A 19,415-nucleotide genomic window follows, 5' to 3' on the forward strand; every position below is an offset into this window, starting at 1 on the left:
TTTGTAGCATTTCTTCCAGTTTTAAGTTGAATGCATTTTGCAAAAGGAAATGTTAGCAGTAAAGCAAAAAGAGGAAAATAGAATATGGTCAATCCACTATATGTAGAACATGCCAATATTGATCCTGGGGTTTGATCCTATTCTCTTTATAAATTCCGGAGGACCACAGCAACAACTGACAGCCAAATGATAGCTAAATAGTCTTGTCTTGTCTGACTTTGTACCAAATTTCAGCAATGCCAGGATCTGAAATAATTGAATTACAATACTCTAAGATTAGAGATAACATGGTGTAGAGCTGGATGAACACAGCAGGCCAAGCAGCATCTTAGCAGCAGGAAAGCTGACATTTCAGGCCTAGACCCTTCATTAGAAATGAGGGAGGGCAAGAGGGCTCTGAAATAAATAGGCAGAGGGGGGAGGCAGATCGAAGATGGATAGAAGAGAAGATAGGTGGGGAGGAGACAGACAAGTTGAAGAGGCGGGGATGGAGCGAGGAAAGGTAGGCGTGGATGGGGAGGCAGGGAGGAGATAGGTCGGTCCAGGAAGGATGGACAGGTCAAGGGGGCGGGATGAGGTTAGTAGGTAGGAAATGGGGGTGAGGCTTGGAGGTGGGAGGAGGGGATAGGTGAGAGGGAGAACAGGTTAGGGAGGCGGGGACAAGCTGGGTTGGTTTTGAGATGCGGTGGCGGGGGGGGGGGGGGGGGGGGGGGGAGGGGAGATTTTGAAGCTTGTGAAATCCACATTGATAACATTGGGCTGCAGGGTTCTCAAGCAGAATATGAGTTGCTGTTCCTGCAACCTTCGGGTGGCATCATTGTGGCACTGCAGGAAGCCCAGGATGGACATGTCATCTGAGGAATGGGTGGGGGAGTTGATAGTTTGTGAACGGGAGGTGTAGTTGTTCACTGCGAACCAAGCGTAGGTGTTCTGCAAAGTGGTCCCCAAGCCTCCCCTTGGTTTCTCTGATGTAGAGGAGGCCACAACAGGTAGTGCAGTATACCACATTAGCAGATGTGCAGGTGAACATCTGCTTGATGTGGAAAGTCTTTCTGGGGCCTGGGATGGAGGTGAGGGAGGTGGTGTGGAGGCAGGTGTAGCACTTCCTGCGGTTGCGGGGAAAAGTGCTGGGTGTGGTGGGGCGGTGGGGGGAAGAGGAGTGTGGAGCGAACAAGGGAGTCATGAAGAGAGTGGTCCCTCCCGAAAGCAGACAAGGGTGGGGAGGGGAAAACGTCTTTGGTGGTGGAGTCGGATTGTAGATGGCAGAAGTGTCAGAGGATGATGCGTTGGACCTGGAGGATGGTAGGGTGGTACGTGAGGACTAGGGGGATTCTTTTTTGGTCGTTATTGTGGGGACGGGATGTGAGGGATGAGTTGCGGGAAACAGAGTCGAGGGCATTCTCGGCCACTGTGGGGGTGGGGGAAGTTGTGGTCCTTGAGAAATGAGGACATCTGAGATGTACTGGAGTGGAATGCCTCATCCTGGGAGCAGATGTGGCGGAGGTGAAGGAATTAGGAATAGGTGATGACATTTTTACAGGAAAGATGGGTGGGAGGTGGTGTATTCTAGGTAGCTGTGGGAGTCAATGGGCTCGAGATGGATATCGGTTTCTGGGTGTTTGCCCGAAAATGGCGACTGAGGGGTCCAGGAAAGTGAGAGAGGTGTTAGAGATCGTCCAGGTGGACTTAAGGTTGGGGTGGAAGGTGTTGGTGAAGTGGATGAACTGTTCGAGCTCCTCGTGGGAGCACGAGGCAGCACCGACACAGTCATCTATGTAACAGAGAAAGAGGTGGGGTTTTGGGGCATGTGTAGGTACTGATGGAGGATTGTTCCACGCAACCTACAAAGAGGCAGACATTGCTTGGGCCCATGCAGGTATCCACGGCCACCCCCTTTGTCTGTAGGAAATGGGAGCAATCAAAAGAGAAGTTGTTGGGGGTGAGGACGAGTTTGGCTAAGCGGATGAGGGTGTCAGTGGAGGTGGACTGGTCAGGCCTGTGGGACAGGAAGAAGCAGAAGGCGTTTAGGCCATCTGCATGGGGAATGCAGGTGTACAGGGACTGGATGTCCATGGTAAAGATGAGGTGTTGGGGACCATCGAGTTGGAAGTTCTGGAGGAGGTGGAGGGCATGGGTGATGTCACCCACGGAGGTAGGGAGTTCCTGGACCAAGGGGGAGAAAATGGAGTCCAGATAGGTGGAGATGAGTTTTGTGGGGCAGGAGCAGGCGGCGACAATGGGTTGACCAGGGCAGTTAGGTTTGTGGATTTTGGGAAGGAGATAGAAGCAGGCAGTGCAGGGTTGGGGAACGATGAGGTTGGAGGCTGTGGGTGGGAGGTCACCTGAGGTGATGAGGTTGTGGATGGTCTGGGAGATGATGGTTTGGTGATAGCTGGTGGGATCATGATCCAAGGGACAGTTGGAGAAGGTGTCAGAGAGTTGGCGCCTGGCCTCAGCGATGTAGAGGTCAATGCGCCATACTACAACTGCGCCTCCCTTGACTGCGGGTATTATGGTGAGGTTGGAATTGCACGTTCTACAGGGGAGAGGTTGGAGTGGGATATAGGCTTGGAGAGGTTGAGGCAATTGATGTCTCGACAGCAGTTGGAGATGAAGAGGTCGAGGGAGGGAGGAGGCCTTGGGGTGGTGTCCAGGAGAAGGGTTTGTGTTGGAGGTGGGAGAAGGGGTCAATAGAGGGAGGGTTAGGCTCGTGGTTAAAGAAGTAAGGGTGGAGGCGAAGGCGACGGAAAAACTGCTCAGGGTCTAAACGTGACCGATATTCGTTGATGTGTGGGTGGAGGGGGACAAAGGTGAGCCACTTACTGAGGACTGACCATTCATAGAAACCAATCTGCAGTTCAAGACCAATGACTCCCACAGCTACCTAGAATACACCTCCTCCCACCCAACTTCCTGCAAAAAATGCTATCCTCTATTCCCAATTGCTTCGCCTCCACCGCATCTGCTCCCAGGACGAGTCATTCCATTCCGGTACACCACAGATGTCCCGTTTTTCAAGGAGCGCAACTACCCACACAACAATCCCCCTGCTTCACCCCCACCCCGCCTCCCACAGTGGTCGAGAACACCCTCAACCGTGTCTCCTGCATTTCCCACAACTCATCCCTCACACCCCGTCCCCGCAATAACAACCAAAACAGAATCCCCTTCGTCCTCACGTACCACCCCACCAACCTGTGGATCCAACGCATCATCCTCCAACACTTCCACCATCTGCAATCTGACCCCACCACCAAAGATATTTTTCCCTCCCTACCCTTGTCTGCTTTCTGGAGTGACCACTCTCTCTGTGACTTCCCTGTCCGCTCCACCTTCCCCTCCACACCCAGCACTTTTCCCTGCAACCGCAGGAAGTGCTACACCTGCCTCCACATCTCCTCCCTCACACCCATCCCAGGTCCCAAAAAGACTTTCCACATCAAGCAGATGTTCACCTGCACATCTGCTATATGGTATACTGCATCCACTGTACCTGCTGTGGCCTCCTCTACATCAGAGAAACCAAGGGGAGGCTTGGGGACCGCTTTGCAGAACACCTACACTTGGTTCGCAATAAACAACTGCACCTCCCAGTCGCGAACCATTTCGACTCCCCCTCCCATTCCTCAGATGACATGTCCATCATGGGCCTCCTGCAGTGCCACAATGATGCCACCCGAAGGTTGCAGAAACAGCAACTCATATTCCACGGGGGAACCCTGCAGCCCAATGTTATCAATGTGGATTTCACAAGCTTCAAAATCTCCCCTCCCGCTATCGCGTCCCAAAACCAGCCCAGCTTATCCCCGCCTCCCTAACCTGTTCTTCCTTTCACCTATCCCCTCCTCCCACCTCAAACCTCACCCCCATTTCCTACCTACTGAACTCATCCCACCCCCTTGACCTGTCCGTCCTCCCTGGACTGACCTATCTCCTCCCTACCTCCCAACCCACACTCACCTTTCCTGGCTCCATCCCCGCCTCTTTAACTTGTCTGTCTCCTCTCCACCTACCTTCTCCTCTATCCATCTTCCAACCGGCCTCCTCTCTGTTCCTATTTATTTCAGAACCCTCTTCCCCTCCCCCATTTCTGATGAAGGGTCTAGGCCCGAAATGTCAGCTTTCCTGCTCCTCAGATGCTTCTTGGCCTGCTGTGTTCATCCAGCTCTACACCTTGTTATCTCAGATTCTCCAGCATCTGCAGTTCCTATTAACTCTCAGATTAGAACTAGCTTCGCTGCTCCATTCCTCAACCACGCAATATTTTTAGGATTATTCCATGGCACAACATCATGGGTCAAAGGGCCTGTACTGTGCTGTACTTTTCTATTCAAGTAAAACCTTCCCAATTAATCTTGATTTCAACTTTTGTTGTTGGTCATAAATTGGATGGGATGCATAAGTTATTTCCTATATAAAAAAACCTGTTTTCAATCCTAAATAGGGCATTTCTTTTTCCAATATGTAAGTACAATGCTTATTTGTAATTTGTGTATCTTCTCAGCCATGGGTTTATAGAATTGATCAATTGAATACTTAGAAATTCTGAGGACCATTTATACCACCAAGGAAGGGGTTATACTGGACGTGGTTTTGGGAAATGAGCCTGGCCAGGTGAATGATATTTCAGTGGGTGTGCACTTCAGGACTAGTGGCCATTACACCATGGGCTTTAAGAAACCCATGGATAGCGACAATAGCAGCCCGTGGGTGAAAGTATTAAATTGAGGGAAGGCAAGCTACAACAATATTAGGTGAGAACTGGAGAATCTTGATTGGAGGCAGCTGTTTGAGGGTAAATCCAGATCAGACATGTGGGAGTACTTCAAACAGCAGTTGATAAGAGGTCAGGACTGGCACATTCCTATGAGAATGAAGTATAAGTACAGCAAGTTACATGAATCTTGCATGATCAGCAATGTTATGACCTTGGTCAAAAAGAAAGAAAGCATACGCAAAGGTCTAGGAGGATGGGAACTGACAAAGCCCTTGAAGTATATATGGAAAGAAAGAAAGAACTTAAACAGGGAATTAGAAGGGCTGAAAGGAGTTATGAAAAGTTGTTAGCAAACAGGATTAAAGGAGAATCCTGTGATTTTTTTAAATACATAAAAACCAAGACGGCAGAGAGAGAATGGGTTAGCCACTCAAGGACAAAGGAGGGAATCTATGTGTGGAGCCAAAAAAAGTAGGAGAGGTTCTAAACAACTACAGTGTGTCAGTATTCAAAGAGAGGAATTAGTGGAGGATGACGTCAGGGAAGGGAGTGTCCAATTTTTACAAAGGAAGAGGTGTTGTACATCTTGAAATGTATTAAGACAGACAAGTCCCCAGGTCCTGATGAGATCTATCCCAGAATCTTGAGGGAGGCCAGAGAACAATTTGCTAGAGCATTGACAGCCATCTTTGTATTCTCTGTGGTCACAGTTAAGATCCCAGAGGGCTGGAGAATAGCCAGTGTTGTCCTATTGTCTTAAAAAAAGGGATAATCTAGGAAATTACAAGACTGTGAGCCTCACATCGGTGATAGGAGAATTATTGGAAAAGATTCTCAGGGACCAGCATTTAGAAGTAAATGGACTTATTAGTGACAGACAGCATAGTTTTGTGTGGGGGAGGTCATGTCCAACTAAATTGATCAAGATTTTATTGAGGAGGTGGCGAAGATGATTGATGAGGGAAAAGCAGTTCATGCTGTCTTCAATATGGTTCAGAAGAAGGGTCCAGACCCAAAACATCAGCTTTCCTGCTCCTCTGATGCTGCTTGGCCTGTGTTCATCCAGCTTTACACCCTGTTATCTCAGATTCTCCAGCATCAGCAGTTCCTACCATCACTGTCTGTAATCTCATGGTTTAGCATATTCTCTCTGATACCAAGAGAGGGGATCAACCCTGGTTTGATGAAGAGCGCAGGAATGCAAGCCAGGAGAAGCATAATATCTAAAAACTGAATGAAGCTGCCATATAGAACTAGTTACATACCAAACAATATAAACAGCATGTGATGCAATGAGTTAAATGATCCCACCACAGGCGATCAGATCTGAACTCTGCAGTCCTTCCACATCCAGTTGTGCACGGTGAACAACTGAACAGTTCACTAAGGAGGATACTCCACAAACATTACCATCAATGATGGGGAAGCTCAGCATTTGCAAGCATCTTCAGCTAAAAGTGCCAAGGAAATCCATTTTGATCTTCTGAGGTCCCCAGCATCACATATGCCAGTATTCACGCAATTCAAATCACTTCATGTGCTATCAAGAAACAGCTGAAGGCACTGGAATCTGCAAAGGCTATGGGTCATGACAACATTCTGGCAATATTATTGAAGATTTATCCTTCAGAACTGCCATGCCCCTAGCAAAGCAGTTCTGATACAGCTACAGGGCTGACATCAACCTAACAATGTAGAAAATCATCCAGGTACATCTGAACACAAAAACCCAGAACCTGGCCAATTACTGCCCCAACAGCCTACTCCGATCATCAATACAATGACAGCAGTCACTAACAGTGCTAACAAGTGGCACTTGCTTAACAATAGCCTGCACACCAATGCTCAGTTTGTGTATTGCCTGGACCACTCGGTTCCTGACCTCATTGCAACCTTGGTTCAAACACTTACAAAACAGCCTGACTGCAAAGGAGGAGGAGGAGAAAAATTATATGGACTAGCCACAAAAATACTGAGGGTGCAAGAGGTCGGAAGCTGGGAATATTACAGTGAGCAATTCACCTTCTGATTCCCCAAACCCTGTTCATCATCTACAAGTTAAGAGTGTGATGGAATGTTCCTCACCTTTCCAGACGAATATATAGTTAACAACATTTAAGAACCTTGACACTACCAAAGACAAGGCATCTGGTTTGAGCATCACAAACATTCATTCCTCCACCACTGACACTCAATAGCAGCAGTGTCTTCCATATACAAAATGCAGTGGAGAAATTCACAAAGCACAAAGACAGCACCTTCCAAACCATGATCACCATCAAGAGGGACAAGGGCAATAGATACATGGTCTCCAAATCACTATCTTAACTTAGAACTGTATCACTGTTCATTCAGGTTCACTGGGTCAAAATCCCAAACTCGCTCCCTAACAGCATTGAGTACGTGTGCACGTGCAATGGACTGCAGCAGTTCAACAGATAGCTCAGTCCCACCTTCTCAATGAAGGATGGGCAATAAATGCTACCATTGTCAAGAAAGCCTACATCTCATGAATTTCTTTTAAAAGCAAAACTAAAGGCTGCAACCAGAAGGGAGTCAATTTAAGACACTTGAGAAAGGATACACTTCAGGTTATTTGGAAACAAAGGCTCACTAAGAAAATTTGAAATGAGTGGCTTTTCAAGTCAGAAATAATTTGGGTACAAACAAAGCATGTTGCTATGAAGTACAAAGAAGGACTTTGAACGCTTGGAATCCTAGGATTTGCAAGAAAACTAGAGGTTAAAATAAAACAGAAAAAGGGTTTCTGACAAATAACAGGTTCAAAGTAGAATAGAAAACCAAAAACAAAATGCAGAGAATGAACAGGGGAACTGAAAGAGCATAAATGAAGGATAGGGAGAGAGTAAAAGTTGAAGAGGTAACATGGAAGGAGGATACTAAACTCTTTAATAAACCTTTAGAAAGTAAAAAGATAGGTAATGATGTCAAATCAAAACAAAAAAAAATCATTTTTGGGACCCAGGCTCATGACTAAGATACAAAATGTGTACATTAACCACATCCTCTAATGTCATAGTTGTGGATGTTAGAGTAGAGATATAAAAGTGGGATAAAAATAGATAGGACAGACTGCTAAACAGATGGGCAATCAAATTTAACAATTCACTCACACCAGATGGAAGACATTGCAAGTTGCTGAGAGAACTAAAAGGTCGAAAACATGCAAGTTCAAAGCTCAATCTTTATGTTCTCCTTGCACTTGGCAGTAGAGCCAAAACACTCATGCGTTGCAAATGTTACAGTCTCACCAAAAAGATTTAGAGCGATAAAATTGATGACTGCTGGTCAGATCAATATTAGTTGCAGGAAACCTATTAAGACCTTGTCAGGGACACACTAAATTCTGATTTAAAGTATACGCTAATTAGGAACAGTCAACACAGAAAGGTGTCTGATTGATACTAAGTCAAAGAACTGACATTTGTTTACAGCGTTAATGAAATAAATGTATTTGTGGACTTGCAACCATATATACATGTTATTTCATAGTATCAGAGAGTGTTCATGAAGACAAAGTCAAAGAACTTCAGAAAATAGAAGCATATGGGATTAGAGCGAGAGTAGCAACTTTGGTATGTAATTTGTGAAGGCAGACAGGCAGCAGTGTAAATGGATTATTTTTCTTAGTGGAGTATGCACGCAAGAGGATTTTGCAGGACCATCTTATTAGATAAATAGTTTGCATATGAACACAGGGAGTGCAGTTGTAAAGTTTTCAGATTATAGAAAAATTTACGAAAAAAGGTGAATAACAAGGTATTAATCTTAAGAGGACTTAGCCAGGCCAATCAAAAGAAAAACAGTCGATTCAGTCTAATGATATCAAGGTGTAGAGCTGGATGAACACAGCAGGCCAAGCAGAATCAAAAACAGCAGGAAAGCTGATATTTCAGGCCTAGACCCTTCTTCAGAAAACTCTTTGTCTGAAGGGGGGTCTAGGCCCAAAACATCAACTTTCCTGCTCCTCTGATGCTATTTGGCCTGCGGTGTTCATCCAGCTCTACATCTTGTTATCTCAGATTCTCCAGCATCTGCAGTTCCTACTATGTCCGATTCAGTCTAAATGATGTGTTAAATAATTCACCTGAAAGGAATAACATGGAGACATTTGGATTGTGTGGCATAATCCACATTATACTTTTTTGAGGAGGGTAAAAAAGCAGAGATATCTAAGGCCACATATACATAAATCGTTAAAGATACCACAATAAGTGGATAGAACTGTTAATAAAGTGTGCAGGATACATAGCTTTATAAATAGGGGCATTGAATGCAACAACATGAACATCGTACTAAGCCTTTACAAGATATTGGTTAGACTTTGGCTGGAATATCTGAGCCAATTCTGGGCACCAAACTTGAAGTAAATCAAGGCCTTGAACAATGCAGGGTATAATGATCCCAAGAACGCAGGGGGTTCAGTTACATGGAGACATTGAAGAAGCTGTGATTGCTCTCCTTACAGCAGGATAACGAAAGAGTGATTTATTTGGGAACTTTCCATCCACCCCCAGAGAAAACAAAGACTTTTGAGAGTCCAAAGCAAGAAAATAGTATTTCTGTTATGTGAGCCAGTAACTAGAGGTCGCAGATTTAAATTATTTGAAAACAGCCAGTAAGGAAAATATTTTCACTTGAGAGGTTTATTAAGATCAAGAACACACTACCTGAAACGGTTATGGAATTAGGTTTTATTGGAAGTTAAAAAGTGTTATTGGACATGTAAATGAAGACTAAGCTGACTGAAGGGTCGGTTTCCATGCTGCACAGCTCAATGACTCGATATCAACTTGTATTCAAATACCAACATGACCAGTATTCATCTGTGAACACCCCACACAATATTTTTCCAATTATAGCCTTGGGCTTCATGCAATTTCTAATTCTTTTTCTTTTTGTCAGTTCCTAATCCATGGGCATGTGGTACCTGGAATACCTACTGACCTCAGTTTGTAAAGGAACTCATGTGGCATGTACTAAAGATCACTAAAGCACTAAAGGCGCTGTGCAAAAGGTTTCCTCCATCCATCAGTTTGAAATATTATGTCTTCAAAAATGTCAGACTAATGAAGTTGGTTTTTTTTCAAAAGCAATGACCTCTGTCCATTATTTGGTTGTTTTTTTTAAAAAAGTGTTCATCAGGTTGCACTAGAGTCATAGAGTTGTACAGCACAGAAACAGACACTTCAGTCAAACTAGTCTATGTGGACCAGATATGTTAACTTAATCTAGTCCCATTTGCTTGACCCACATTCCTCTAAATCCTTCCTATTTATATACCCATTCAGATGCCTTTTAAATACTATAATTGTGCCAGTTTCTAAACACTTCCTCTGGCAGCTCATTCTATGAATGCTACACCCTTTGCGTGAAAAGGGTGCCTATGGGTCACTTTTAAATCTTTACCCTCTCACCTCAAACCTATGCCCTCTAGCTTTGAACTCCCCTAACATGGGGAAAAAACCCTCATTCCCCTCCTGACTTTATAAACCTCTATAAGGTCACCCCTCAGCCTCTGATGCTCCAGAGAAAACAGCTTCAGCCTATTCAGCCACTCCTTATAGCTCAAACCCTCCAAAGACAGCAACATCCTTGTAAATCTTCTCTGCACCCTTTCAAGTTTCACAACATCTTTCCTATAGCAGGGAGACCAGGGCTGAACACAGTATTCCAAAAGTGGCTTGACCAATGTACAACTGCAACATGATATCCCATTCTCAATGCACTAGCCAACAAGGCAAGTGTACAAAACCATGCTAGAGAGGTGGTGGTGTTGAATGTCTTAAACCACATAAAGGTGGATAATCCCCACGCCCTGATCAGGTTTATTCCAGAACTTCGTGGGAAGCTAGGTAAGTAATGGCTGCGCCCCTTGCTGAGATTCTGAATCAAAGACATCCGCGGGTGAAGAGTCGGAAGACTCGAGGGCGGCAAATGTGGTGCCATTACTTAAGAAAGGTGATAAGGTAAAGCCTAGGAACCTACCCAAGTGGTGGGTAAGTTGTTGGAGAGAATTCCGAGGGACAGGGTTTACATGTATTTGGAAAGGCAAGGACTAATTAGGGATATTCAAATTTGCTGTGTGCCTGGGAAATCATGTCTCAATAACTTGATTGAGTTTTCTGAAGAAGTGACAAATAAGACTGGTGAAGGGAAGGCACTGGACATTGTCTATATGGACTTCATCAAGACGTTTGCCAAGGTTCCACTTGGTAAACTTGTTAGCAACGTTAGATGACGTGAAATCCAGAGACAGCTAGCCAGCTTGATACAAAATTGGCTTAAAGGTAGGAGGCAAAGGATAGAGGTGGGGGGATTTTGCGCCCCCCACCCCCCACCCCCGCTTTTGCTGAGGGCAGGTTGATAGTTGGTCAGTTGTGGTTCGATTATCTTTCTTCAACGTAGGCACTATATTTGCTCACTTGTGATTTTACCTTTTATTGCCATAGTTAAACTAGTAAGCTACACAGCTAAACAGCCTCCTCTTGTGGACAATAGCTTGGTATATTTATAAAAGCTATACAATAACAGAAAGGCTCATTTCAATAGCACGGAAAATGGTATGGTTTCAAGTGAGTTAAATACAGTAGCATTGGTATTGTGTACACTGTGTACATATTGTTCCGGAAGCATATCAAATTAATAATATTTACTAATATCTTAATCTGCAGATATTTTACAAATTATACTACAGTTTAATATATTCCTGTCCCAAGCACCTTATAATCAAACTGTTCAAAAATACCAACAAACTGGATGTGAGTTTGCTCGCTGAGCTGGAAGGTTCGTTTTCAGATGTTTCGTCACCATACTAGGTAATATCATCAGTGAGCCTCCGACGAAGCGCTTTCTGTTTATCTGGTTAGGTTTCCTTGGGTTGGTGATGTCATTTCCTGTTCTTTTTCTCAGGGGATGGTAGATTGATTTGGACCCAATGTGTTTGTTGATGGAGTTCTGGTTGGAATGCCATGCTTCTAGGAATTCTCGTGCGTGTCTCTGTTTGGCTTGTCCTAGGATAGATGTGTTGTCCCAATCAAAGTGGTGTCCTTCCTCATCTGTATGTAAGGATACGAGTGATAGTGGGTCATGTCGTTTTGTGGCTAGTTGATGTTCATGTATCCTGGTGGCTAGCTTTCTGCCAGTTTGTCCAATGTAGTGTTTGTCACAGTTCTTGCAAGGTATTTTGTAGATGACGTTCGTTTTATTTGTTGTCTGTATAGGGTCTTTTAAGTTCATTAGCTGCTGTTTTAGTGTGTTGGTGGGTTTGTGGGCTACCCTGATGCCAAGAGGTCCGAGTAGTCTGGCAGTCATTTCGGAAATGTCTTTGATGTAGGGGAGAGTGATTATGGTTTCTGAGCCTGTTTTGTCTGTTTGGGTTTATTGCTGAGGAATCGGCGGACTGTGTTCATAGGGTACCCACTTCACTTTCAATAACAAAACCTACAGACAAACCAATGGTACACCCATGGGATCTCCGATATCAGGGTTCTTAGCAGAGGCAGTAATGCAGAGACTCGAACAAACAGCTCTGCCAATCATCCAACCCAAACTTTGGGTCCGCTATATGGATGACACCTTTGTCATCACTAAACAAAACAAATTAGAGGAAACCTTCAAGACCATCAATAATACCCTTACTGGCATAACATTCACAAAACAGGAGGAAAACAACAACAAACTGCCATTCCTAGATGTTACAGTAGAGCAAACAGCCAATGGGGAACTTCAAACCAGCGTCGACAGAAAAACAACACATACGGACCAAATACTGAACTGCAGGAGCAACCATCCCAACACCCACAAACAAAGCCACATTAGAACATTATTCCAACGAGCCACCACACACTGCAGCTCAGAGGAACTACACAGAGCAGAGAAAAATCACCTATACAGTGTATTCAAAAAGAATGGGTACCCTACGAACACAGTCCGCCGATTCCTCAGCAATAAACCCAAACAAACAGACAAAACGGGCTCAGAAACCATAATCACTCTCCCCTACATCAAAGATATTTCCGAAATGACCGCCAGACTACTCGGATCTCTTGGCATCAGGGTAGCCCACAAACCCACCAACACACTAAAACAGCAGCTAATGAACTTAAAAGACCCTATACAGACAACAAATAAAACGAACGTCATCTACAAAATACCTTGCAAGAACTGTGACAAACACTACATTGGACAAACTGGCAGAAAGCTAGCCACCAGGATACATGAACATCAACTAGCCACAAAACGACATGACCCACTATCACTCGTATCCTTACATACAGATGAGGAAGGACACCACTTTGATTGGGACAGCACCTGGGACCTTGTCCATCCTAGGTCAAGCCAAACAGAGACACGCACGAGAATTCCTAGAAGCATGGCATTCCAACTGGAACTCCATCAACAAACACATTGGGTCCAAATCAATCTACCATCCCCTGAGAAAAAGAACAGGAAATTACATCACCAACCCAAGGAAACCTAACCAGATAAATAGAAAGCGGGACATAACACCAGCATTTCGTCGGAGGCTCACTGATGATATTACCTAGTATGGTGACGAAACATCTGAAAACGAACCTTCCAGCTCAGCGAGCAAACTCACATCCAGAACCTCAACCTGAGCTACAAATCTTCTCAAAACTCACTAATACCAACAAACTCCTGAAACCCAACTTTCGAGCCACATACCAATTTTGTAAAGCAGATTTTTGCCCTAAACTTTGTAGTAATTATTTTGCAAGTGTAAATTTATGGAAACCTTAAAATAGATTATGTTTCTCCTTATTATCCTTTCAGTTTCAAATGATTTTATTCTGAGCAGTTTAATACAACATCAAAACTATGGTCACGTAAATGAGTAAATTACAGGGTTTTTTTATGTAATTAACTCAGTATGAAAGAACATATTTTACCTCCAAGTGATGCACCAATGCAAACAATGGCTGCACTTTTAAATTGCAAAGTGTCATGAACTTCAAATATTTCAAGTAGGAGATGATCTACAACTGCATATTTAAGAACAAACAAGCAACAATGCTTGATGCAGGTTGTGCCCCAAATCACAAAGTCCTAATATGCTTTGTTTTGGAACCACCAATACAGCCAAAATAAAGCTAAACTGAGAATGTTTTCTGTGTAAAATTTAGCAGCCATATTTGCTTAGATAAAAGTGACTACACCTAAAGTGGTTCATTGAATAGGAACATTCTGAGTATGCAATAATGTGCAATTTGACTAAAACTTCGATATTTAAATCAGCCGTTTGATCCCTTTTTATAATCTTCTATTGGATATGGCTAGCAAGGCTGGCATCTGTTGCCCATCCCTAACTTTCTATTGAACTGACCAGCTTGCTAGGCCATTTCAGAGGGCAATTAAGGATCAACTGCATTGCTACAAGTCTGGGTTTACATGTAGTCTACACCAGGTAACATTGGCAACTTTCTCACCCTGAAGGACATGAGTGATCCAGATCAGTTTTTAAAACAATACTAATTCAAGGGTTACATGTTTGCCACTAGACAATCTCTTAATCCAGACTTCACTGAATTCCAATTTCATCATTTTCTGTGGTGGGATTCAAACCCATGTCCCAGAACATTAGTCCAGGCCTCTGGATTACAAGTCTAGTGGCATTAACACTATGTTACCACCTCCCAAAGGTCTTAAGTCACCATGTTGTCCAAACTTTGGGGAGAGCTGTAATTAACTAGTTCATGGTTTGTCAACTTTTGTTAATCAGTGACTGCCCAAACTTTAACACTGACTTTACACTTCTTCTAAAACAGAAGTATCTGTAGACATCATTGGTCAATCATGATTAAAGTAATCTAACAAGTCAAAAAACAGAACACTGCTGCAAGAATGATTTGATACAGTTCATCCTTTGTTATAGTAACACTAGTTAGCAGCCTTGCTTGAGCTGGAATTCTTATTTTAAAGATTATGTTGCATCTACAATTCTTGCCATATGTTTATGAATTTTTACAATGAAATTTGTTATGTACTGAGTTTTCATTCATACTAATTTACATCCTGTTGACTGTCTTTGCTAAGAAGAGAAATTACTGTTGTTAATATTAGCATTCTTCCACCCAAGTCAGAAATATTGACCCATCTTGTTAAAAAAAGTTAAATCCTTTATTAAAAGAGGGCACAGGAATATTATACACATTCTTCCAAAATTTTTGTTCAGTTACAGGATGCAGGAGTCTTTGGCAAACCAGCCATTATTGTCCACTGTTAATTGCCCTTTCGAAGGTGGTAGTCAGTTGCCCCCTTAAAACCAGGCAGCCAAGTGGTGAAGACACTGTGAAAGTTCTGTAGGATAGGGTATTTTAAGACTTTAGCACTGCCATGATGAAAGAATGGTGGTACTGTGGCTCACCAAGCTGGTTAGTAGTTGTTGCATAGATGTTTCATTACTCTGCTGGATAACATCATCAGTGCAGCCTCCAATGAAGTGCCATTGTTTTCCCGCCTGGTATTTAAACTCTGAAGTTAACTGAGCTGGATTATCTCACTTCCGGTTTTCCTTCACAATGGAGTATATAAGGGGTCAAGTTCTGTGTTTGTTGATGGCTTTCTTCATGGAATACCAGGCTTTTAGGAACTCCTGTGCTTGTCTCTGCTTTGCTTATCCCAGGATCTCAGTGTTGTCCCAATCGAATTGGTGGTTCTCTTTATCCATGTGGATAGAGATGAGAGACTATTGGTCGTGTCTTTTTGTAGCTAACTGATGATCGTGTACCCTTGTTATTAATTTCCTTCCTGTTTGTCCGATCAATACGACCAATAGTCTCTCATCTCTATCCACATGGATAAAGAGAACCACCAATTCGATTGGGACAACACTGAGATCCTGGGATAAGCAAAGCAGAGACAAGCACAGGGCAACTGACATCAGAGATGAAGGGTCTAGGCCCGAAACGTCAGCTTTTGTGCTCCTGAGATGCTGCTGGGCCTGCTGTGTTCATCCAGCCTCAAATTTCGTCACCCCAAATATATATGGGTGATCAAGAAAACACTAATCCTTCCCTTAAGAGCATAAGTGAGCAAACTAGGAGTTTTAAGACAATCTAGTTGTTTCACCATTACCAGTGTTAGCTTTGCATCATAAATTTATTTAGCAGAATCGACATTCTTCAGTTGCCTTGGTGGGAATTAAAACTCATGGGTCAGACTTTATATTCCCCCACTGATTACTTTGAAATCTAGCAGGCGTTTATAACAATTATAACAATGGCAGGAAGCAAGGAAATGTTGGTCATAAGGGTGGCACAGTGGCTCAGTGGTTAGCACTGCAGCCTCACAGCCAGGGACCCGGGTTCAATTCCAACCTCGGGCGACTGTCTGTTTGGAGTCTGCACAAGTTTCCTCCGGGTGCTCCAGTTTCCTCCCACTGTCCAAAGATGTGCAGCTTAGGTGGATCGGCCATGTTAAATTGCCTGTAGTGTTCAGGGGTGTGTGGGTTATAGGGGGTTACGTCTGGCTGGGATGCTTCAAGGGGTGGTTTGGACCTGTTGGGCCGAAGGGCCTGTTTCCACACTGTAGGGAATCGAATCTAATCTAATCCAATCGGCCACTTGAGGTCCTTAAGTGGTCAATTAATTCCTCAACGATATCCTGCTATGCAGTGCTTTCAGTTGTAACTGCCTAGGTCAGTGTATTTTTAACTATCTCGTTTGCTCAGAAGCCTGTCAGCTTCCACACTGCTTTTTATCCTTAACATCCTCAGTAAGCTTTTATTGCTCAATGACAGAGCAGAGCAATGCTAGCAGCGTTAGCAACAACCACTTCTTAATGTTTGCTATTTGCAGGTTCAAAAGTTAAGATGTTTCAGGCCTCAAACTAATAACAACATAGATATTTAATGATCATTCCCAAACCTTACATGTATGACAGCCTGGCCAAATCGTCATGCCATTGACACGACTCACCCATCAATCTTACTAAAATGAGGTTTGGAAGCTAGAATAGTTGAAATTTCTCGGCTGTAACAAAACAGATGCTGACAACTACCCAATTCTGCTCACCAATTCTTCCCAAATTAAAGTCACAGCTTAGGTATTTTCATTAAAAAATTAAAGAAAGAACATTATTACACAATGCCTTATATAATCATAGGACATCCAAAGCACTTTACAGTCAATGAAGTGTAGTCATTGTTATAGGTATTTTTAGTCAACCTGTTCAGATGTGTAATGAACACCTCTACAGCAGGAGAGATTTGAAATCAAGCCTTATGACTCAGGGTTAGGGAAACTACCCCTGCACCTCAGGAGCCCCTAGTTCTTAGTCAATACATTTAGTCCCAGCTATAATTCAGGAAACACAGCAACCAATTTGCAGAAAACAAAATCTTACAAATAACACTGTCATCCAGCAAGTTTCCACTTAAGGTTGCGGTTACTCACTCTGAACAAGGAAAGTGCAGTGGTGCTAGGATCCTAGGTATGTGTCTACAGTCAAGATATTGTCAGGAACATGAGTCTTGGGTCCCTACTTTGGAAACCACATTCTTATTCAAGAAAGTTCTCAAGTCCAGATCTGATCCATGACTAGAACTCTGGTGTTGTGAAAGTACATGTTCTAATGGTGAAGAAGCCATGAGCTGAATAAAATAGCTGCTAATTGAACATATCACCCAATGTCATATTAGGGCAAAACAAGACAAAACTAAATCTTTTGATCCTTATCAAGATTACAGTCTCCACTGAGACTGAATGATATTGAAATAAAATGGGGATTGACTATAATAACTAGATAATCTGGTTTTCTGGTGTTGATTGATGGATAAACATTGACAACAGTAAAGGAGATAAATCTCCTAACCTTTTCCCAAAATAGAGCATGAAATCTTTTATATGCATCTGAGCAGGTAGACAAGACTTAAAGGACAGTAAAATAACTGATCAGTAGGGTAAAACTGACAGCACTATTGCTTTGAATTGCTGTAACAAAATGTCATGCTGAATGCATTGTCAACTTCAGTGAGTCTAATCGTAAATCAAAGTAATAACTATATATAATCAGATGTAGACACGGGAATTCTCTGTCACTGTTCAACTATATTTGAGAGGGTCTGCTTAAATGACCCCTATACAAATTAACACGTAGGACACACAAGATGCAACTTATCCTTAATGTAGTCAGGTTTTAGTTGAAAATAATACTGCTCATATCATAGCTTTAACTATCAGGAATTATAAAACTTCAAATTCTTTTGACTTTTAAACTCAGTAAGAACTGGTATTGTTAATACAAGGGAATTATTATGGGTTCTCTAAAATAGACTTCAGAGTCTGTGACACTCCACATAATGATTTTGAGGATTCAGCATTTATTCTACAACTCAGCATTTTCCACATATCACAGGACCTGAATGTTTTCACAGTGGCAGCATCCAGCAGAAGTTAAAAAACCCACAAAACTTTCTTCCCCACTTCACCTGTTCAGCCCAGACAAAATCTCATTTACACTGAATGAATAGCTTTTTGTCAAATTATTGCAATTTTAGCACCTTCCTCTTAGTAACCTACAATTATGATTCAGACACAAATTAAGACCTGTCTGATCCAGAATTCTTACATACTATAAGAATCACTGGAGAGAAACAGTGATGAAGTTCTCGTCTAGCATTAGCAAAGGTCTTATTTGCTGTTTGAAGTAATGTACTTCTTAATTTCAGAACTTTAGAACCACTCATCTATCGTGCATCATACACTACAGGAAAAGAATGGAAAACGAAGAACAATTATCTAAAATGGAACTTCAGTTAGAATCTCAAATACAGATTGAAAGAACAGTGAAAGAAAAAGTTGCTGTGAAGAAAGTTATTGAAAAGAAGCTGCAAGAAAATTTCTCATGTTCATTGGACAAACTTAAAACTCTGATAACTGGTTTCTTTCCTGTCCTTCAATGGCTTCCAAAGTACAAATTAAAAGAATGGATCTTGGGTGATACCATTTCGGGTATACTTGTTGCTGTTGTCATGGTTCCTCAATCAATAGCATATGCGTTGCTGGCTGGTTTAGAAACAAGTTCCAGTTTGTACGCTTCCTTCTTCTCCTGTATTATTTATTTCCTGATGGGTACCTCACGCCATATTTCAGTGGGCATTTTCAGTTTAATATGCCTCTTGGTGGGACAAGTGGTTGATCGGGAACTTCAGCTGGCTGGATTTGATGTAGATGAAGACAGCAAAATGATGCCAATAGCAATGGCCAACGCAGATAACTGGAACAAGAGTGATGTCAATCCTACCATGTTGATGAATTTCACTCTTCCTGGATCACTGAATTTTGAATGTGATAGAAAATGCTATGCTGTCAGTGTTTCAGCCGCCCTTACATTTATGTGTGGCATTTATCAGGTAAGGCACTTTATGAAAAGTTTAATGCTTATATTTTGCAGATGTAAGAAGTAGACAAATAGTTTTTGCTGAGTAATTATTGGAGTAAATTTAGAGTAATTTAAAATATAGTCCACAAAACAAAGTTCTCTGTTGTTCTACTGTTTCAGGACCCACAATGTGTGATAATTTTCAACAGTACAGTGAATTAATGCAGAGGTTAAGTCTGTATCCATGGAGTTTAGAAGAATTGCAGGTGGTAATCTTAAAACGTATAATTTCCTAAGTAGACCTGGCAGGGTTAATGCTGAAAGGATATTTACT

The 19,415-nt window shown here is 42.6% G+C and overlaps 2 protein-coding genes across 7 annotated transcripts in view; one reads left to right on the forward strand and one right to left on the reverse strand.

Annotated features, from left to right (window-relative positions):
* The window catches only part of idua (alpha-L-iduronidase), a 254,145-nt gene that overhangs the window by 203,819 nt on the left and 30,911 nt on the right, over positions 1–19,415 (reverse strand). The window lies entirely within an intron of this gene.
* Positions 1–19,415, forward strand: part of slc26a1 (solute carrier family 26 member 1) — a 68,216-nt gene that overhangs the window by 37,596 nt on the left and 11,205 nt on the right. For both annotated transcript variants that reach the window (XM_048521156.2, XM_048521244.1), the window contains exon 2: positions 18,429–19,112. In XM_048521156.2, the coding sequence (XP_048377113.1) occupies positions 18,429–19,112 (684 nt within the window). The remainder of the gene's footprint in view (positions 1–18,428; positions 19,113–19,415) is intronic.

The sequence above is a fragment of the Stegostoma tigrinum genome, chromosome 1 (genome assembly GCF_030684315.1).
Source record: "Stegostoma tigrinum isolate sSteTig4 chromosome 1, sSteTig4.hap1, whole genome shotgun sequence".
NCBI lineage: Eukaryota > Metazoa > Chordata > Chondrichthyes > Orectolobiformes > Stegostomatidae > Stegostoma > Stegostoma tigrinum.